The sequence below is a fragment of the Crocodylus siamensis genome, chromosome 3 (assembly GCF_052110815.1).
Source record: "Crocodylus siamensis isolate JL-2025a chromosome 3, ASM5211081v1, whole genome shotgun sequence".
Taxonomy (NCBI): domain Eukaryota; kingdom Metazoa; phylum Chordata; order Crocodylia; family Crocodylidae; genus Crocodylus; species Crocodylus siamensis.
In genome coordinates, this window is record NC_143397.1 from 164,837,542 (window position 1) to 164,853,677 (window position 16,136).

The following is a 16,136-nucleotide window of genomic DNA, read 5'->3' on the forward strand; positions in this document are numbered from 1 at the left end:
GGGGAGCTGGATAAGAGGGGAGGGGACTATGGGGGAGGACCCCTGCTGGCCCCTCCCACTCCCCCAGCCCTGCTCTGCCCGGCCTGGCCCTGTCTTCCCCGAGGCCCCTGGGGCCTAGCTCTATCCCCTGCCTGCCCCCTCGATCCCCCAATCCCTGTGGTGCCCAGCCCGACCCCCTGCCTGCCCCCCAAGCCCACCCAACCCCTGGCCTGCCCAGCCCCTTACCCCCCCAGCCCCTCAAGGCCCCTGCTCCCTGCCCCCCTACCCCAGCATGCTCAAATTAAAAAACAAAGGACACCCCCCACCCCCCCTGGCACTTACTGGCAGTTGGTGCTGCCATCTGGCTCACTGGGGTGCTGCCTGCACAGCACAGGGCAGGGGGAGCCCCAGCAGCCCCAGCCTGGGCCCTCGTGCCTCCCACTGCCCTGTACTGCCTGGGGTGGCTCTGCCAGAAAGCCCTGGAGCCCCCCCAGCCCCTGCTTTTAAGGTTAGTAAAGGCTGTTTTTTCTAGGGTTTCTTCTGTTTTTTTCTTCTTTTCTTTTTTTAAAGTGATGGTGCCTGGGGTTGGGGGTATAGCCATAAGGGCCTGGGGGGTGGGGTTGGGTGGGGCAGCCATTGGAGGAGCGGGGGTGGGGTGGGGCAGCCATCAGGTGGGCTGCAGCAGCTGGTGGGGGTGGGGCATGTGGGCCTTGTAGGGGAGGGTGGTAGCCTCTGCGGGGAGCCATTTGGCCCTTGTTGGGGGTCTGTGGCCCCTGTGTGGCTGTAGACCCTGAGCAGCCAGTGCTTTACACTGTAGATATATCAATAAAACATTGGCCAACCGATCACTGTCTCTCTGTTTCTCTCCCTCTCTCTCTCTCTCTCTCTTTATAGTGGTCTTTTGTTTTAATTGTGGAGGAACATGGATTTTTAGGTATTTTACAGAGAGACTTTGAGATTTTTTTTTTATCAGGGATTTTTCAGTTTTCCAGTAGGAAACACCAGAATTCCTGCTAGGGAGGCCAGTGGCAGGACCCTGCCTGCTCAGAGCTGGCACCTTGGACCCAGGTGGCTGTGGCTGACCTCCTGGCAAAATGGGGCCAGGAGGACATGCTTTAATAGTTCAGAGCAGGGCACCAGACCCGGAATGTCTGGGCGATGGCTGCTCAGGTGGCTGGGCAGGGGGAACATATGGCAGTAGTGCCACACAGAGGCCAGCCCTGCAGCCACAACCCACTGGCAGCTGGCCCAGAGAGGCAGATGCCTCATCCCGGTCTGGCAGGTACGCAGCAGGTCACAGCCAGGCAGTAGCTCCCACTGCCAGACTGCTGCAGTGGGTAAAGGGTGCAGGGAACTCTCAGGGCTGCTTCAGCAGTCCAGCTGGCACAAGGGGTAGTGTCTCCAAGTACCAATTGGCTGGGTCCCAAAAGCTCCTGAGAGCGAGTAGGCATGAGCTACTTGCCAGGGCAGCTTTTTTCACTGCTGGGGCCAGGACAGGGAACCTTTTTATATTGCTGGGGACATCACAGGTGCTGGCCCTGGGCTCTAGCTCCCCCTGGCTGCACATCTGGGGAGAAACAGGCAGGGTTATTTTGCCCCAGGTGGCACAGTTTGCTCCACAACAAAGTGCATGTCCGAGCATGTGCATTGTGGCAAAAAGCCCCAGCTCTGCTTTGCACTGCTTCTATTTGAGGTGCTCCAAGCGGACATGGTTGCATGTGTGGACATGCCCTAAGTGGCTGGAGGCTGCCTGCCTCATGGGCTGCACCAGGGTGAGCCACAGGCCCTGTGGGCTACACAGGTGCATCCCCAGCTGCATTTCCTGCCTTTGTCTCTTATGTATCCACTGCTCCACTTTGTCTGACTTTACCTGGCCTCACCCTCAGCTCCCTACCTGGGGTAGGGCAGAAAGTACTAGGAGCCTGGAGACTTCAGCAGCTGCTGCAGCTAGAGCACTGTGTGGATTGGTGGTTGGGCAGGAGCTGGAGGCCTCAACTTTAACCTCTTATATGGGGGCTGCCAGTTGGACTGCCCAGTTATAGAGAACTATTGACAAACAAGCTATTTTTTCTGGATTGTTTTGTACTGCTACCGAAATACCTAAATTTATGGTAATGAAGCTTAGAAAAAATATGGTGCTGTATTTACTCTGTGCATTCAACAGTTTGTTTGTGATTATAGTTTCTTTCCCCTATGTATTTCAGTTTGCTAGTTTTCCTCCTTTGTTTGTGTAGTACACAAATCCTATACAATATTAGAGGGCGAATCATTTAAAACAAATGTGGTTGTTTTTATTTTTTTTAAAATAGCAAACATTGTTAAGAGAATTTGGGTCAGGTGTTACATCTTTTGAAATTGTGTGACTGACTGCATTTCCAGTTGAGTGTGTCCATGGGCAGATCTAGGATTTTGAAAAGGGCTTATGTACTACATCATCCCATATAATACAAAAAAATTTTCTCCAGTGAAAAAGAAATAAGATGCTGTACTAATATGCTAAGGGTCCAAGGGTAATTTTTTTCAATTATAATTGAAGCAGAAACATTAACTTTATTGAAATGTGCATTAATTTGCTATTTAATATAAAAGCACAACAAGCTAGGTAAAAGATAACCAAAAATACTGTTTAATTAGTCCTATAGTCATTGGAGTTAAATGTATATCTCCTTTTTTAGATTCATAAAACAAAGTCTAACCTTCTTGAGCATCTTGGCAGTGCACCCACTGCTTCACTGAAAGTTATTTCCACAAAGGTTTACTTGAATTAATGTTTTTAGCTAAAGTTAAAAACAATCTGTAAAGCTGTTCAATAGGAGCAACATTATCAGGAGCAGCTAACAGACAGCAGAACTGCAAAAGAAAGTGTAACTTAGTGGACTATCAAGACCATTATAAAAGAGTTATGGCTATTAACATCTGTGCAATGAAGTGTTTAAAAGGAATCGGGTAGATTATAATGAACCATGAATTCAGTTGAGTATCTCACTGCTACCTGAATAGAATTGCTGCTGCTGCTGCCATGCAGTTAGTTTTAAACTTTGGGTAGAATCAGGGGGTGTGACTTCACCACTGCATCTCCCTGGGTTTACCTCTCTTGTGTTCTCCTTTTTAAAGCACTTCAGGATCCTCTGACAAAGGCATGAGTGGGAGTGTTGTCTTAAGAGTATCAAAATCACAATATTTTAACAAATTAATTTAGCTTAGCTCAATGCATTCTGAATTGAAGCCTTGAAAACAGCAGCTATGTATTTCCCGCTTTTTAGTTTTGGGCATTTTCTGTAATCAAGACACTAACATTTTCTTATTCTTTTCATGTCTTAGGGTGACATTCCATGGGATGACAAAGATTTCTGGTTGTTCATCACGGGAAATGCAGTTTTCTTGCTTTATGTTATATATTACTTCGGTAGAAATGCTGAGAGAGAAATTACGTGGAAGGATTTTTTTAATAACTACCTGTCTAAAGGAATGGTAAGTAGAGTTCACGACAATCCTAAAGGGATATAAGTAAACTAACAGCAACATCAGCATGAATTCTTTTGTCGGAGGACTCCACAGAACCTCCTTTGGCCAAGTATGATGTAGCAGTCTTTGTGTCTTGTATGACCCCCTTTTGCTTGACTTGCTTAGGAGCTGGCCCTTTTTTGAGGAAACTGAGGTGAAAGTTCTGGCCAAAAAATCCAAGGGGTTGTATGCAAACATTAGATCTCTTCCTACAGTCTTGGATCTTTGCCTCTGCCACTTCCAGTGCCACTACTTGCTTTTATGTAGGGAAGAGGAAGAAGGAGAAACCTAGGCATGCCCTCTTTTCATCCTGTGGACCACTTGAAAGACTAGAGAACAAGAATATTCTTCCTTAACAACAGCTTCTAAAGTTTATCCATCTGCTTCTCTATTCTACTTGGGCTGTGTCGGATAGTATTGGTGTCTAATTGGCTTCTTGGTCACAGGTCAGAGAGACAATAAACCTTTCATTTAAAACTTTTTGGGGCTACTGCTGAGCATAGTTCTGGGCAAAGAACTGAATGAGCCATAATAACGAAATTAAACTGTTAGATAGTTTCAGAACCTCACAGTGAACTGAGCCGAATCCTCTCTGTGGAAAACCATTACCAAAATGGGTTGTTACATAAAAACAAATGGGTAGTCTCTTTGGCTTCTGTAAGACAAAAGCTGAAGCCTGGCCTCCGTATAAGGTGAATATGTAAATTTCAGTATTCAAACAGAAAGGCATTTCTCTGTCTTCCTTTTTATAATCTCTAAATATACATAAGCATTTATTTTTTTAAAAGGGAGAAAATACAATTAATTTTCAAGTAACTAGAATGATCTATTTTAAACATTTGCTTTTTTTTTCTTTTAAAAGGCCACTGTCATTAAAGGGGAAACAAAAAGATTGAAATCTAGTTCATTAAAATTAATAAAATTTACTCCTCTGCTTGTTGGGCTTTGAGGTCTGTTTACCTAGTATGCCTGAGAACGTCTTAATTTTATTGTTTTCTGGTATACTTAGTAATTTCTCTCTGTCTAGAATTTTTTACATAACTGCAAGGAATATTGAAGAAAAAATGATCACAAAAGCAGAAGTTGAGGTTTAGGTGCAAGTGCAAGAAACTTTAAAGTAATTTTACCATCTTCATGTCTTAAGGTTACAGTCGGAACTTTGAACATAGAGTGTACCTGCATTGTGTTTTAGATGACTGGTTATTCAGTTTGAAATTTTTTTTATGGGGGGACAGCGGGGTTGTCATATACATTCATGGGAGGATCAGGGCTGGGGTGGGACTGGGGGAGCTCAGCCACATACTCCTTCGGCTGCATGGCCCATATACAGTTCACCTCTGAGCTCATGGGTTCATCAACACAGCTTCTGTTGAAGCCACTCCCTAGTTTCAGTCCTAGATCCCAGGGGTGAACATCACCACTACTCCCTGTTCCTTTGCCTCCTGACATTTTTAGCATGTGTACCCCACCCTCCCACCTTCCCAGTTTTGCCCTTGTATGGATTTAATGCTGACAGTGTCAGTTACTTTAGGTAGTTTTGAACTTCTGAATTTGTTTGCATTAATTTCCAACTTTATTTTTGTACTAGTGTAACACTGTGGGTTTTTTAACACTTAAATTAATGTTGAGAGAACAGAAGAAGAACCTACCTATTTTGTGAGAATATACCTATTTTGTGAGCTCCCCCAAACACATGCATGACACAGTAGTGCCACACACAGGCACTTGTTTCAGTAATTTGCACAGTAAAATGCAGTAGTACCCAAAAAATTCATAGGGCTAGGTTCTGTGGCACTTGTGAACCAAGTGGGGGTGGTGGGAGAAGTTATGCTGCTGCAGCTGATCCAGCTGATTGCTGTGACTTTTATTTCAGCTGTGTGGGACTACTCTTGTGCTCCTTCTAAGTGGAGACTTACTGCCCTTCGAAGTAAAATCTGCAGCAGACAGCTGTGCAGATCATCCTTCGCTTGGCAACTCACTATGAGTTAAGTAGATGGCAAGTCACTTAGATATGGATCATCTTCAATCTACTGTAGCCTTTGTAGTGTTCTTGTATGTGTATAATAAGATATTTGGGATGTCTTAAGTACAGTTTTCAAATGTAGATGCTCTAGCATGATGTAGTAATATGCATCCAAATAAGAATGTTTTTTCTGTGATTAAAAGATGTCTGTTTGAGCATCTGGAGTGTGTTTTTTTTCAGTTCAGTACTCTTTTATTGTTAATTATGTTTAGATTCATGCACCTGCCCTTCCAAGTAGGAGATTTTGGTTCCCCCTGCTTGAATGCCCACTTGTATAGTGATTGAAAGAAATGTAAGTTGATATATGTATTTGCAGCTGGATACAAAAAGGTTACCCTCCTGACAGGCTGTACTTGTGTGTTTTATACCAGTGGTTCTTAACTTCTTTAGATTCAAGGTACCCCTCTGTACCATTTTTGATTTTTAGCAGCACCCTGATGACATGGGATGCCCCTACTAACAAGTGGCCCATACTGCACTGCTGACTCCCACCCACTTTATGGTTTGTTAGGATCTTCCCTAGGATCTTGCTGCTGTGCTGCCTCAGCTTATCTCAGCGGTTCTCAGCCAGGCTGCTGCTACCACACCCAGATGGAACTGCCCCACCTGTCTTGTGGACAGCTACATTGGAAAGCGCTGGGGCAGGAGCTCTTGCTTGTGACTGCTTTAGGGTTCTCTGATAAGCCTAAAGCAGGCAAAGGCATCAGGACACATGGTACAGAGGCAGCTTCTGAGTGCTGCCATGCCTCTGGTATGGCCATGGCAGAGCTATTATTTTTTCAGTCTGTTCATTCTCCCCAATGTTGCCATTCAGGACTGCTGCCCTGGTCATCCTGCCTTAGTTATACTGAAAGCATACAAGAACCAGCCACTCTTACTACAGCTCTTCCTGGTCTGCTTCCCACTCCCTCCCCCCGCCCCCCTTTGGAAACAGAGGCATGCAGGACAGTTCCATCTGCCCTGTGCACCTCTTTCTGGGAGACACCTAATTTGTAACCATTGATTTTGTGTAGCAAACTGCTCTCTCCTGAGCTTTATTTAATACAATACTGGATCCCTACTCTTAAATTTGACGGATATTTTGAAACAGTTTTACTTTATCCTAATGAGTTTGACTGTTCAAACAACTTTTCAGTAGATGTTTTTCAAAAGGGTTTGGATAAGTGAGGATGGTACTGTATTTTAAAGTATTGCCAGATTTGGTACCAGGTGTTTCTCATTAAGACAGTATTGTCTGAGCTCTTCAAATAAAGCTGTTTTTGAGTTATAATGTTGGTGTGTCAGAGACTAAGACTACCTAATTGTGAAACATCTTTCACTTGCTAATATCTGAAACAGCCCAATAGACTCTTGGACAATTCATCTTTTGGAAGAAGAGGAAGACTGACAAATATCAGATTTAATGGAAAATTATTGATAGTTAAGCAACTGAAAGTAGTTGTTTGTAATAGAATGACCGTCATGCACTGAGCTATAGCCTCTATGCTGTAAGGGACTCCCAACCTTTAACTTTACTGTCTCTATACACCAAAAAGAAAATAGAGTCCAAATTCATGTGGGAAATGTATCCTCTATAATTTTAGTAGTTAATCTGATCTGTCATTCATAACGTATTAAAATGTTTCTTTCTTCTTTCTTACAGGTGGAGAGGCTAGAAGTGGTCAACAAGCGCTTTGTTAAAGTGATCTTTATCCCAGGAAAGTCTCCACCGGATGGGGTAAATGTTAACTTTTACTTTGGTGAAAGGCATTGCAGGAAACAGCAGATACTGTTTTATACTTCAGACTCAAAACTTATAAAAAATCTGTAATGGTGACTGTTCACTTTAACACTTTTAGACCTGACAAGCTTATTGGTGCAACTTGCCCTACTTTAAAAAAAAAAAAAAAAGACACATATCTATAGGTTGTAGTCAAGGGGCAGGCAAAATACAACCTGTGGGCTGGATCCAGCCTGCCAGACTATTTCATCTGGCCTGCAGATGCCCACCAATAAATTGTGCCCAGCCCATGCACTTCGCTCCCACCCTCATGCACGGGAGGGCCCCGGCCAGCACTCACAGCTTTGGGGTGGGGCCACTACTACAGCGTCTGGGGGACCTGCTTGGCTTCCCCAGCCTAAAGCAGTGGCTTCTTATGTTCCTGCTGCTGTGCTTGCTCCACGTAGTGGGTAGCGAAACTGCAACTGGGTGGGAGCATGGGGCTGGCAGGAGCCCAGAGTCACACTCAGCAGGGTGGTAAGAGTGCAGAGCAGGGTAGATGTATGGTGGGGTTGGGGGGACCATAGCATGTGTCTCCTCCCCACCCCCTTCCTTCATGGTGCACAGCTTCAGCCAGCAGCAGCAGCAGGCCCTCGGGGTGCACGTGGCCTGCATAGGTGCAGCTGCCAGGCCATGCACAGTTCTAGCCACTTCCAGAAGCTGTGCTTGGCAGCAAGGAGCAGAGCCAGGCTGTATTACGTGGGACTCCCTGTTTTTCAAGTGCAGCTTCTGGGACTTGTGCGCCACTGTGGGGAAGCCCACATATGTGATGGAACTGACGGCCTGCCCCTACTCCCTCCACCACATGCAGCTCTTGGGACTTTTCTCGTAGTGACAGGGAGCCCCACTTCTTGCTTCCTGGTGGAGTCCTACCAGCTGTGTGTGTGGGGGCAGATTGTAGGGAAGGGAGCTGGCTCCATTGCACGGGGCTTTCCCCCAGTGATGAGTGAGCCCCACATGATAGAGGCAGGCCGACCTGGCCCGCTCCTTGCTGCCATGTGCAGCTCCCGGAACTGGCTGGAGCTACATGCTGCTGAACAGCTGTCTCTGCATGGGCCACGAGCATCCCAAGGTCCTGCCACCTCCGGCTGCTGCCTGAGCAGCAGTGGCTGTAAGCCATGGGGGGGGCGCATATCACACCCAATTAACTCTACACACCCACACCCTATCCACAGCCCCTGCACAACCTTCCCAGTATACACACATCCATACCTCCTCACAAACCCCACATATACACCCTACCATAGACACACCCACCCCCCAACCACACACGTGTGTGCGCACCCCACTACAGATACACACCCATCCCCCAACCCCCGCATTTATGAGTAAGACTTTATTTTTCAGCTATTATGCAATCACCTCTATGTACACTACAGAAATTCATATAAATCAGGACAATATTTTTTTGAAATAAAATTAAAATATGTTATAGTATATGTTTGACTTCTAGTATATGATATCTGGTTCTAAGATGGCACCCCTCCCCCACCTCTGGAGTACTTCCAGGGGCTTAGGGGACAGGACTTCCAGTTCAAAAATGGTGACCAGGGGGCATGGCACCTTTCAAGGGGTGGACTGACCCTTGCAGCCCTCGACTGCTCACCAAAACTCATCAAGTGGTCCTTCAGCTGAAATAATTGCCCACCCCTGGTGTAGGCCTACCAGTCTCATTTACTAGAATCTGGTGTAAAGTTACTCTGGGGGAAAAAATTGAGAGTAAAACTACAACAGCGTAACCTCTGTGAATGTAGATATATATCTGCTTCTATCCCAGACTAAACACTTTTTGAAAACAGTGGCAATATTACTGGCTTCTCTGCCTGATGGTGACATGCACTGCGGTAATGCTGACTACAGCAGCTCTGTTGGGAGAGCTGGTTGTCTCTCTGCTCCAGATACGAGTATACAAAGTATATACATTCTTTAAATATCCTGTCTTGTTTTCCTCATTCTCTTCTCTGTTTCTGTGACATGGGTATATGGCCCATTGATTTTTTGTAAAGTAAAAATTGGCTTGTTAGCTCACTGTCTTATGTATATGCATAGCTTTTAGAAGTCTCTATATGCTTCATTATTTAGTAGTTTGCTTCTTTAGGTGGTGGAACATGTTGTGGACTATGAAAGTCTTCTAGTAACATGTCATGATTTTATAAATGTACTTAAAAAAAAAACCCTGAATGTTTACGATTCCACCTTCTCCTTTACTAGGTAAGCGTAAACTAATGGGAGAGTTTTTGTTTAAGATCTTGAACAGCTGTTCATTTCTAGCAGTAGAAGTTTATCAGGCAGCTTGCCTGCTACTCCTCTGCTTCCAGTAATGGGAACAGAATGAGAGAGCAGCAGGTGGAGAGCAGCTACTCCACTGTCCTCCCAGACTGGTCCATGAAGGGACCAGAAGCCACCACCAAAGCTCCCTGCCCACTCCAGTCTGGGAAGCCCTGGTCTGAAGAATGGGAGTGGGGCTTTTTCCTGCTGCTCCACCCCTCTTCCAAATGAGACCAAACCAGGAGGGGAGCATACAGGCTTTCACTCCTGCAAGAGTTTCTCTCACAAGGGAGATCCTCCACATTGACAGGTTCCTTTTCTCCCAGAGGGTGTGTATTTCCCTTGGGAACAATTGAATGAACCCTTGTAATTTCTACTGGGAAAGCAGTGATTCTCCTTGTAGAAACACAATGCCTGTATGTAGCCTTATGTCATGTACCGAGATTCAGTTTCTCCTGGGAGAATTATTGCTCTTAGAAGTCCACCAATACATTGGTCCCATGTCTAATCGGCAACGATATAAGGAAAATTCACAGCATCAGGAATTGGCTTTTTTTGGCTAATGTGGCCAATAAATGCCTCATCCATATGTGCAGCTGCAGCACAGCATGTAGGTGGCCAGGAGCATAGCCCAGCAGTGTTGAGAGCAGCTGAGTCTGGCTGTTAAATCTGTTGTGAAGGAAGGGGTATGAGGTTCAGATTGATGCCCCTGCAGTGAGGGAGGGAGTGGGGCAGGGGCAGGCGCTGCCCAGCTGTGGTTGAATGCAGGATAGAGCAGCTCATCATGGGGGGGAGGGGAGGGTGGTGGCAGCTCCCACAGGGCGTGGGGTGGGGGCGTGCCCCTGGATCTCTGTGTGGGCCAAGGGCAGGCTGCTGCTGTGGGTAGGGCCAGGGGCGGTGCCGGGCTCTTCCCAGTGAGGGGCTGGGCCGGGGCTGCGCTTGGGGCAGACAGAGGGGGCTACGGCAAAGTTTGGGGTGGCTGCAGCCTGCCTCCATGCTGTAACGTGCCTTCCAGTGCTGCTGCCACTGCCCTGAGCAAAGCCTGGCCCAGCCCTCCACTGGGAAGAGCCTGGTGCTGCCCCAGTCCCAGCCTGCAGCAGCAGCCTGCCCTCACCCTGCGTGCAGATCCGGGGACACCCCCCTTCCCCCCCATACCCACCCGGGGTGTACACAGCAGCAAGAGCTGTCCCCCCATCCCCAAATGTGCCGCTTCTGACTCCATTCTGCACCTTGCCCTGGCTGTGCAGCACCTGCCCCAGCCCCAGTCCTTCCCTCACCACTGGGGCCTCGATCTGCCCCACCACTTACCAGCCAGACACTGGTCTCCGAGCTGCCCAGCTGCATGTTGGCAGTCGGATCAATATCGGCCATCAGTATTGGCCCAAAAACTCTCTATCAGTGCACCCCTAATTGCTCTCCCAGTAAAAAACCTGAGTGTACAGATGTTCCAGTTTTTTTTCCCCAGAGCAAAATTGGCTACTCAAGGAGAAAACTAGCTGGGAACAACTAGGAGAATGAATATCTGTATATGTTCTCCTCTGAGAGAAGCCACAACACAGTCCTCCAGTATCCCAAGGTGATGTATATGCAGCCTAAGTTACCTGTTTCTGGTTACCTGGAGAGGCAGCACTAATGCTGGGTAAAGTGTTCCAAGGAATAGAGTTCCCAAAGTTGAGGCCTTACACCTTTTATTTTTAAAGAGTCCACATTTAATATTGAAATGTTTAGTATAGATGTCAGATTTGATCATTCCAGACATGTAATTCACCACTGGCCATATCCTATAACAGCATTCAATATTATTAAGAAGTTACATAGGGCCACATATTGCTTCTCATGTTTATTTTTAGATTGTGCTCAAGGGGCTTTTGTAGGCTGCTAACTTTTGCTGAGCAAAAGTCTGGAAATCCCTCCAGGGTAAAGTGAAGTCTGCAGCAGTTACTTCATCAATGGAGCCAATGTTCAGACTTATTTGTCCACCTACTCTTTAACCCATAAACCATCATTGGCCCTGGTTTCTCAACCAGTTCATGTTTAGGGCTACATTTTTTGCAGTGTTAGATTTAAAAAAAACGTTTTTAAGGCAAGTCACAGAATGATCATGGTGAAAAAGGTAAATCATGGAAAGTAGTTTCTGCACTGTTTAAAGTCAAACTGTCAGGCTGTAAAAAGAAGTGCATGCAGTGTCAAGCTTTATGATAGAAGTAAAGACCTGAGATGACTTAGCAAAATTAATTTTGTACATGTAACTTTGGTGTCCCAAAATGAAGTAATACTTTTTCTTTTTCTTTTTTTGATCTCTTAAGGTGAACTGGTTGTTGCTGAGACAGGTCTGATCCTCTGTGAGAGCTACATTTTTTGGGCTCTTGCTGTCTAAGACTCCTAAGCAGCCCTAGATTTTCCTTTTAATGTCTACTCAGTTCTCCTTGTGTCCCCCCACCCATAACAGGCAGAAAGGCCATAACCAAAGCCTCTTTAAAGTTGCTTGCATATTACATACAACTTACATGTTAGCAGTGGAAACAGTCTAGCCTTCTTCTAATAGAAGTCTAGTCATCTTCTAATACTGCTGACTTGGGTACTATATAATTTTGGTACTTTAGGTGATACACTAGGGCACAAACAGAAGTGACAGTTTTCACCCAATGTAACCCCTGAAAGCACTGTGACCTAACACAAATGCATGGCTGCAGAGCACTTTAAAATGGCCCAATTCCATAACAGTCTGAACCTTTATTATATGAGGGTTCGGATGAAGATGCTCCAAAGCGGAGTGCCTTCGTTGACTTGTATCAGCGTATGCTGGGAGCAGGCCTGGGCTAACACAGCCCAGCCTTGCTCCTGATGCAGTTTTCAGAATGGGGGGGGGTAGGGAAGGGGGAGCAGTAGAGGGAGCTCATTCTGGGGGTTCCCAGCCAGCATTGGAGGGTGGGATTAGATGGATTGGAGCCCCCACCTCCCCGAGGTGGGAGACTCCAATCTCCGTCCTGCCATTATAATGCAGGCTGGGGAAACCCCAAAATAGACATCCCTCCCCTGCTTTCTCCCCCTCTCATCCTGAGACAGCAGGGGCTGGGGAGGAGGAGGAAAGGGAAAGGGCTAAGGGAAGAGGCTGCAGAAGACAAAGCCTCTCTCCCTTCCTCTGTCTCCTCCAAATTGGAGCTTGATTCCCCCACCCTCCCAACACGATGGTTTGGAGGATTGGTCTACCTCATGGCACTATGTGTGAAGCACCATGAGTCAAACTGCAGATCTGCATTTCTGTCTGTGCCCTAAATGCCATAAGTGTACTTGCCAAATCTAAATGCATTCTCTTCTGCAAGAAGTTTAAATCAGTTTTGCAAACTACATTATATATATATTTCTTGGCTATGAGAGACAAACCTAGTTCTTCAGCTTGAGCTTAAGCTTCTGTCTTTTTTTTTCACCTTTGCTGAATAGGGATGTAGCTGAAAGAACCTTTTGTAACGTTTGTAATTTTATTCTTTTTATAGCTTGTAGTCTGGTTTCATATTGGTAGTGTGGACGCTTTTGAACGGAATCTGGAAACTGCACAGCAAGAATTAGGAATAGAAGCAGAGAAAAGAATACCTGTACTCTACACAGCGACAACTGATGGGTAAGAAACTTGTTATCAAGATACCTATTATTTAAGGAAACAGTGCATCTCTTTCACAGTGCATTAGATGGCAGTACTACCAGTGATGCTCTCTTTTTTGACTTAGTTGTTCTAGTATGTCTGTCAGTGAGCAGGGACTTGGTTATCTCTATTCAAAGATACCTTGTAATTTTTCTGTGGGCTTAACATCTCATTATTGATACCAGACTTTGGGGCAAAGCATCCACTCCTGAAGACAGGAGGGCGATCCAAGCTGACCTGAACACGCTCAGCAAATGGGCGGACAAGAACCTGATGGTGTTTAACGCCAAAAAATGCAAGGTTCTCCACCCTGGGAGGAAAAACCTGCAGCATCCTTATAGGCTCGGCAGTGCTACACTGGCTAGCGCTACGGAAGAAAGAGACTTTTGGGGGGTCATCATTGACCACAAGATGAACGTGAGCCTGCAATGCAATGCTGCGGCTAGTAAAGTGACCAAAATGCTGGCTTGCATCCATAGATGCTTCTCAAGCAAATCCCGGGACATCATTCTCCCCTTGTACTTGGCCTTGGTGAGGCCACAGCTGGAGTACTGTGTCCAGTTTTGGACTTCACAATTCAAAAAGGATGTGGAGAAGCTTGAGAGAGTCCAAAGAAGAGCCACGTGCATGATCAGAGGTCAGGAAAACAGACCTTACGACAACAGGCTGAGAGCCATGGGGCTCTTTAGCCTGGAAAAGCCCAGGCTCAGGGGTGATGTGATGGCCACCTATAAGTTTATCAGGGGTGACCACCAGTATCTGGGGGAACACTTGTTCACCAGAGTGCCCCATGGGTTGATAAGATCGCATGGTCATAAACTACTACAAGACCATTTCAGGCTGGACATAAGAAAGAATTTCTTTACTGTCCGAGCCCCCAAGGTCTGGAACAGCCTGCCATTGGAGGTGGTTCAAGCATCTACTTTGAACATCTTCAGGAGTAAATGGGATGCTTATCTTGCTGGGATCCTATGACCCCAACTGACTTCCTGCCCTTTGGGCGGGGGGCTGGACTCGATGATCTTCTGAGGTCCCTTCCAGCCCTAATGGCTATGAAATCTATGAATTGCATATTTCTGTGTGTCCACTGTTGGTCCTTTTTATGCAGTAAGACCAGCTTAAATTTTTAGCACTCTTATAATCCCTATGAAGAGTAAAGGATTGATGTATAATAAATAATGTAAAAATTGGTATAAATAGATTTATATTGAATTAGTCTTGGATGGCTTAGTTTTCATGAGCTGGCTCCAACACAGCAGACTATAGCTGCTTCTCTTATTAGGTGTATCAGTAGTAACCACTGAATGGCTTATTTCAGTAACTGGTTTCATGTTGGTCTAGTTTAGAGGTTCCAAACTTCCTTGGTATGTCATGGGCTGGCTCTTGACTCACTGCACTTGCATTGCAAGCAGAAGCAGTGTTGACCACTGCAGGTTCTTGAGCCATGGGTATCAAGATACTTGTCACCTGTCCACTCCTGACATGTCTGCAGCAGGGCTCTTCCTGTCATAATTTGGCAGCAGGCCCTACCCCTGAATTCCTATACCCCTCCAGCAGCCCCAGAGGTCAGATGATATAGCTTGCAGCTCATATCCAGCCTGCTAGCTGCATCTGGTCTAAGCTAATATTGAAGTAAAGACTTGCTAATCTATGTGAAAATAAGTGTTGTACGTCAGGACCCTTTAGTTTGTGAGGTGAACTTCTGAGTCTTGTACTTCAGCCAGGAGTTTGCAATGCCTCAGTGGTTGGTTTGGTGTTTTGCTTGTTGGTCTGTTATGCCTGGGATCCTGTACATATGTCGGTGATTTCTCCCTCTTATTATATTACATGATGATGTTGTGCTGTTCCCCATTTTCTATATAACAACAGAAAAGATAGTCCGGTGTTTCAGGTGCTCTCCTGAGCATGCAGAGAATAGGGTTCAATTTTCTATGTTGCCACAGCGCAGGGTGACTGAGCCAGGTGACTTAATCTCCGTTCTTCAGTTCTCCATCAGAAAGAAGGAGATATAAGAGTAATTTCTGAACTGGGAAGGTATACCATGAGGGTAAAAACGTAAAGGACAATGAAGAGGTCAGATAATGTCCAAGGTAAAAAGCTTGCAAAAAGCAGAAGTGGGTATGTGGAAGATGATTAGTAAGTTTTAGCCAATCAGCCTGAACATGGGAAAGGGGAGATAAAGAGATTGAAGGAAGGAGAAAGAAGGAACGAAAAACACTTTGAAAATTTGCAAACCTCTTGACCTTTTAACTTAAAGGGTGCAGATTTATAGAACATTGTCTTTTTGAATAATGTCAATTATGTAACTTATTTTCATATGCATTAATAACTTGTATGACTTTTTTTCTTTCAGTTCATTTCTTCTGAGCCTGCTACCTACAGTTCTTATTATTTCTTTTTTATGGTATATAATAAAAAGAGGGCCTACAGGCATGGGTCGAACAGGACGGGGAATGGGAGGACTTTTCAGTGTGGGTGAAACCACAGCCAAGGTCCTGAAAGATGAAATAGATGTGAAGTTTAAGGATGTAGCTGGCTGTGAAGAGGCCAAGTTAGAGATCATGGAGTTTGTCAACTTCCTGAAAAACCCAAAACAGTATCAGGATCTAGGAGCAAAAATCCCAAAGGTGAGGAAACAGTTCAGTAGGTGCAGTAGATGTAACTGTTTTAACCAATGTACTGAAGCTTTTTCTTGTGTAATCTAAAATTGTTTCAGTTATGTATATATTTCCTAGGCACTCTGAATTAGATCAGTAATTTTGAAGGAGATGATTCATTCCAACTCTTTTCTTTTGATCAAAAATCTGAAGAAAAATTAATAACCCATAATGTATATGTAGTGCAACAATGCTTCTGAAGCACGTAATGCCAATAACAGGCTTTTTTCATGTAGACAGCCTGACATATGTTTGTGTCAGTCAAAATTTTTTATATATTTATATATAGTAAATGTACGCCTAATA

At 45.4% G+C, this 16,136-nt stretch overlaps 1 protein-coding gene across 4 annotated transcripts in view; it reads left to right on the forward strand.

Annotated features, from left to right (window-relative positions):
* Positions 1–16,136, forward strand: part of AFG3L2 (AFG3 like matrix AAA peptidase subunit 2) — a 42,998-nt gene that overhangs the window by 5,796 nt on the left and 21,066 nt on the right. For all 4 annotated transcript variants that reach the window (XR_016441380.1, XM_090039646.1, XM_090039644.1 and 1 more), the window contains exons 5-8: positions 3,301–3,450; positions 7,149–7,223; positions 13,028–13,152; positions 15,527–15,800. Coding sequence is in view for 3 of the 4 variants with exons in the window: in XM_090039646.1 (XP_089895772.1) it covers positions 3,301–3,450; positions 7,149–7,223; positions 13,028–13,152; positions 15,527–15,800 (624 nt within the window). In the remaining variant the exon portion in view is untranslated. The remainder of the gene's footprint in view (positions 1–3,300; positions 3,451–7,148; positions 7,224–13,027; positions 13,153–15,526; positions 15,801–16,136) is intronic.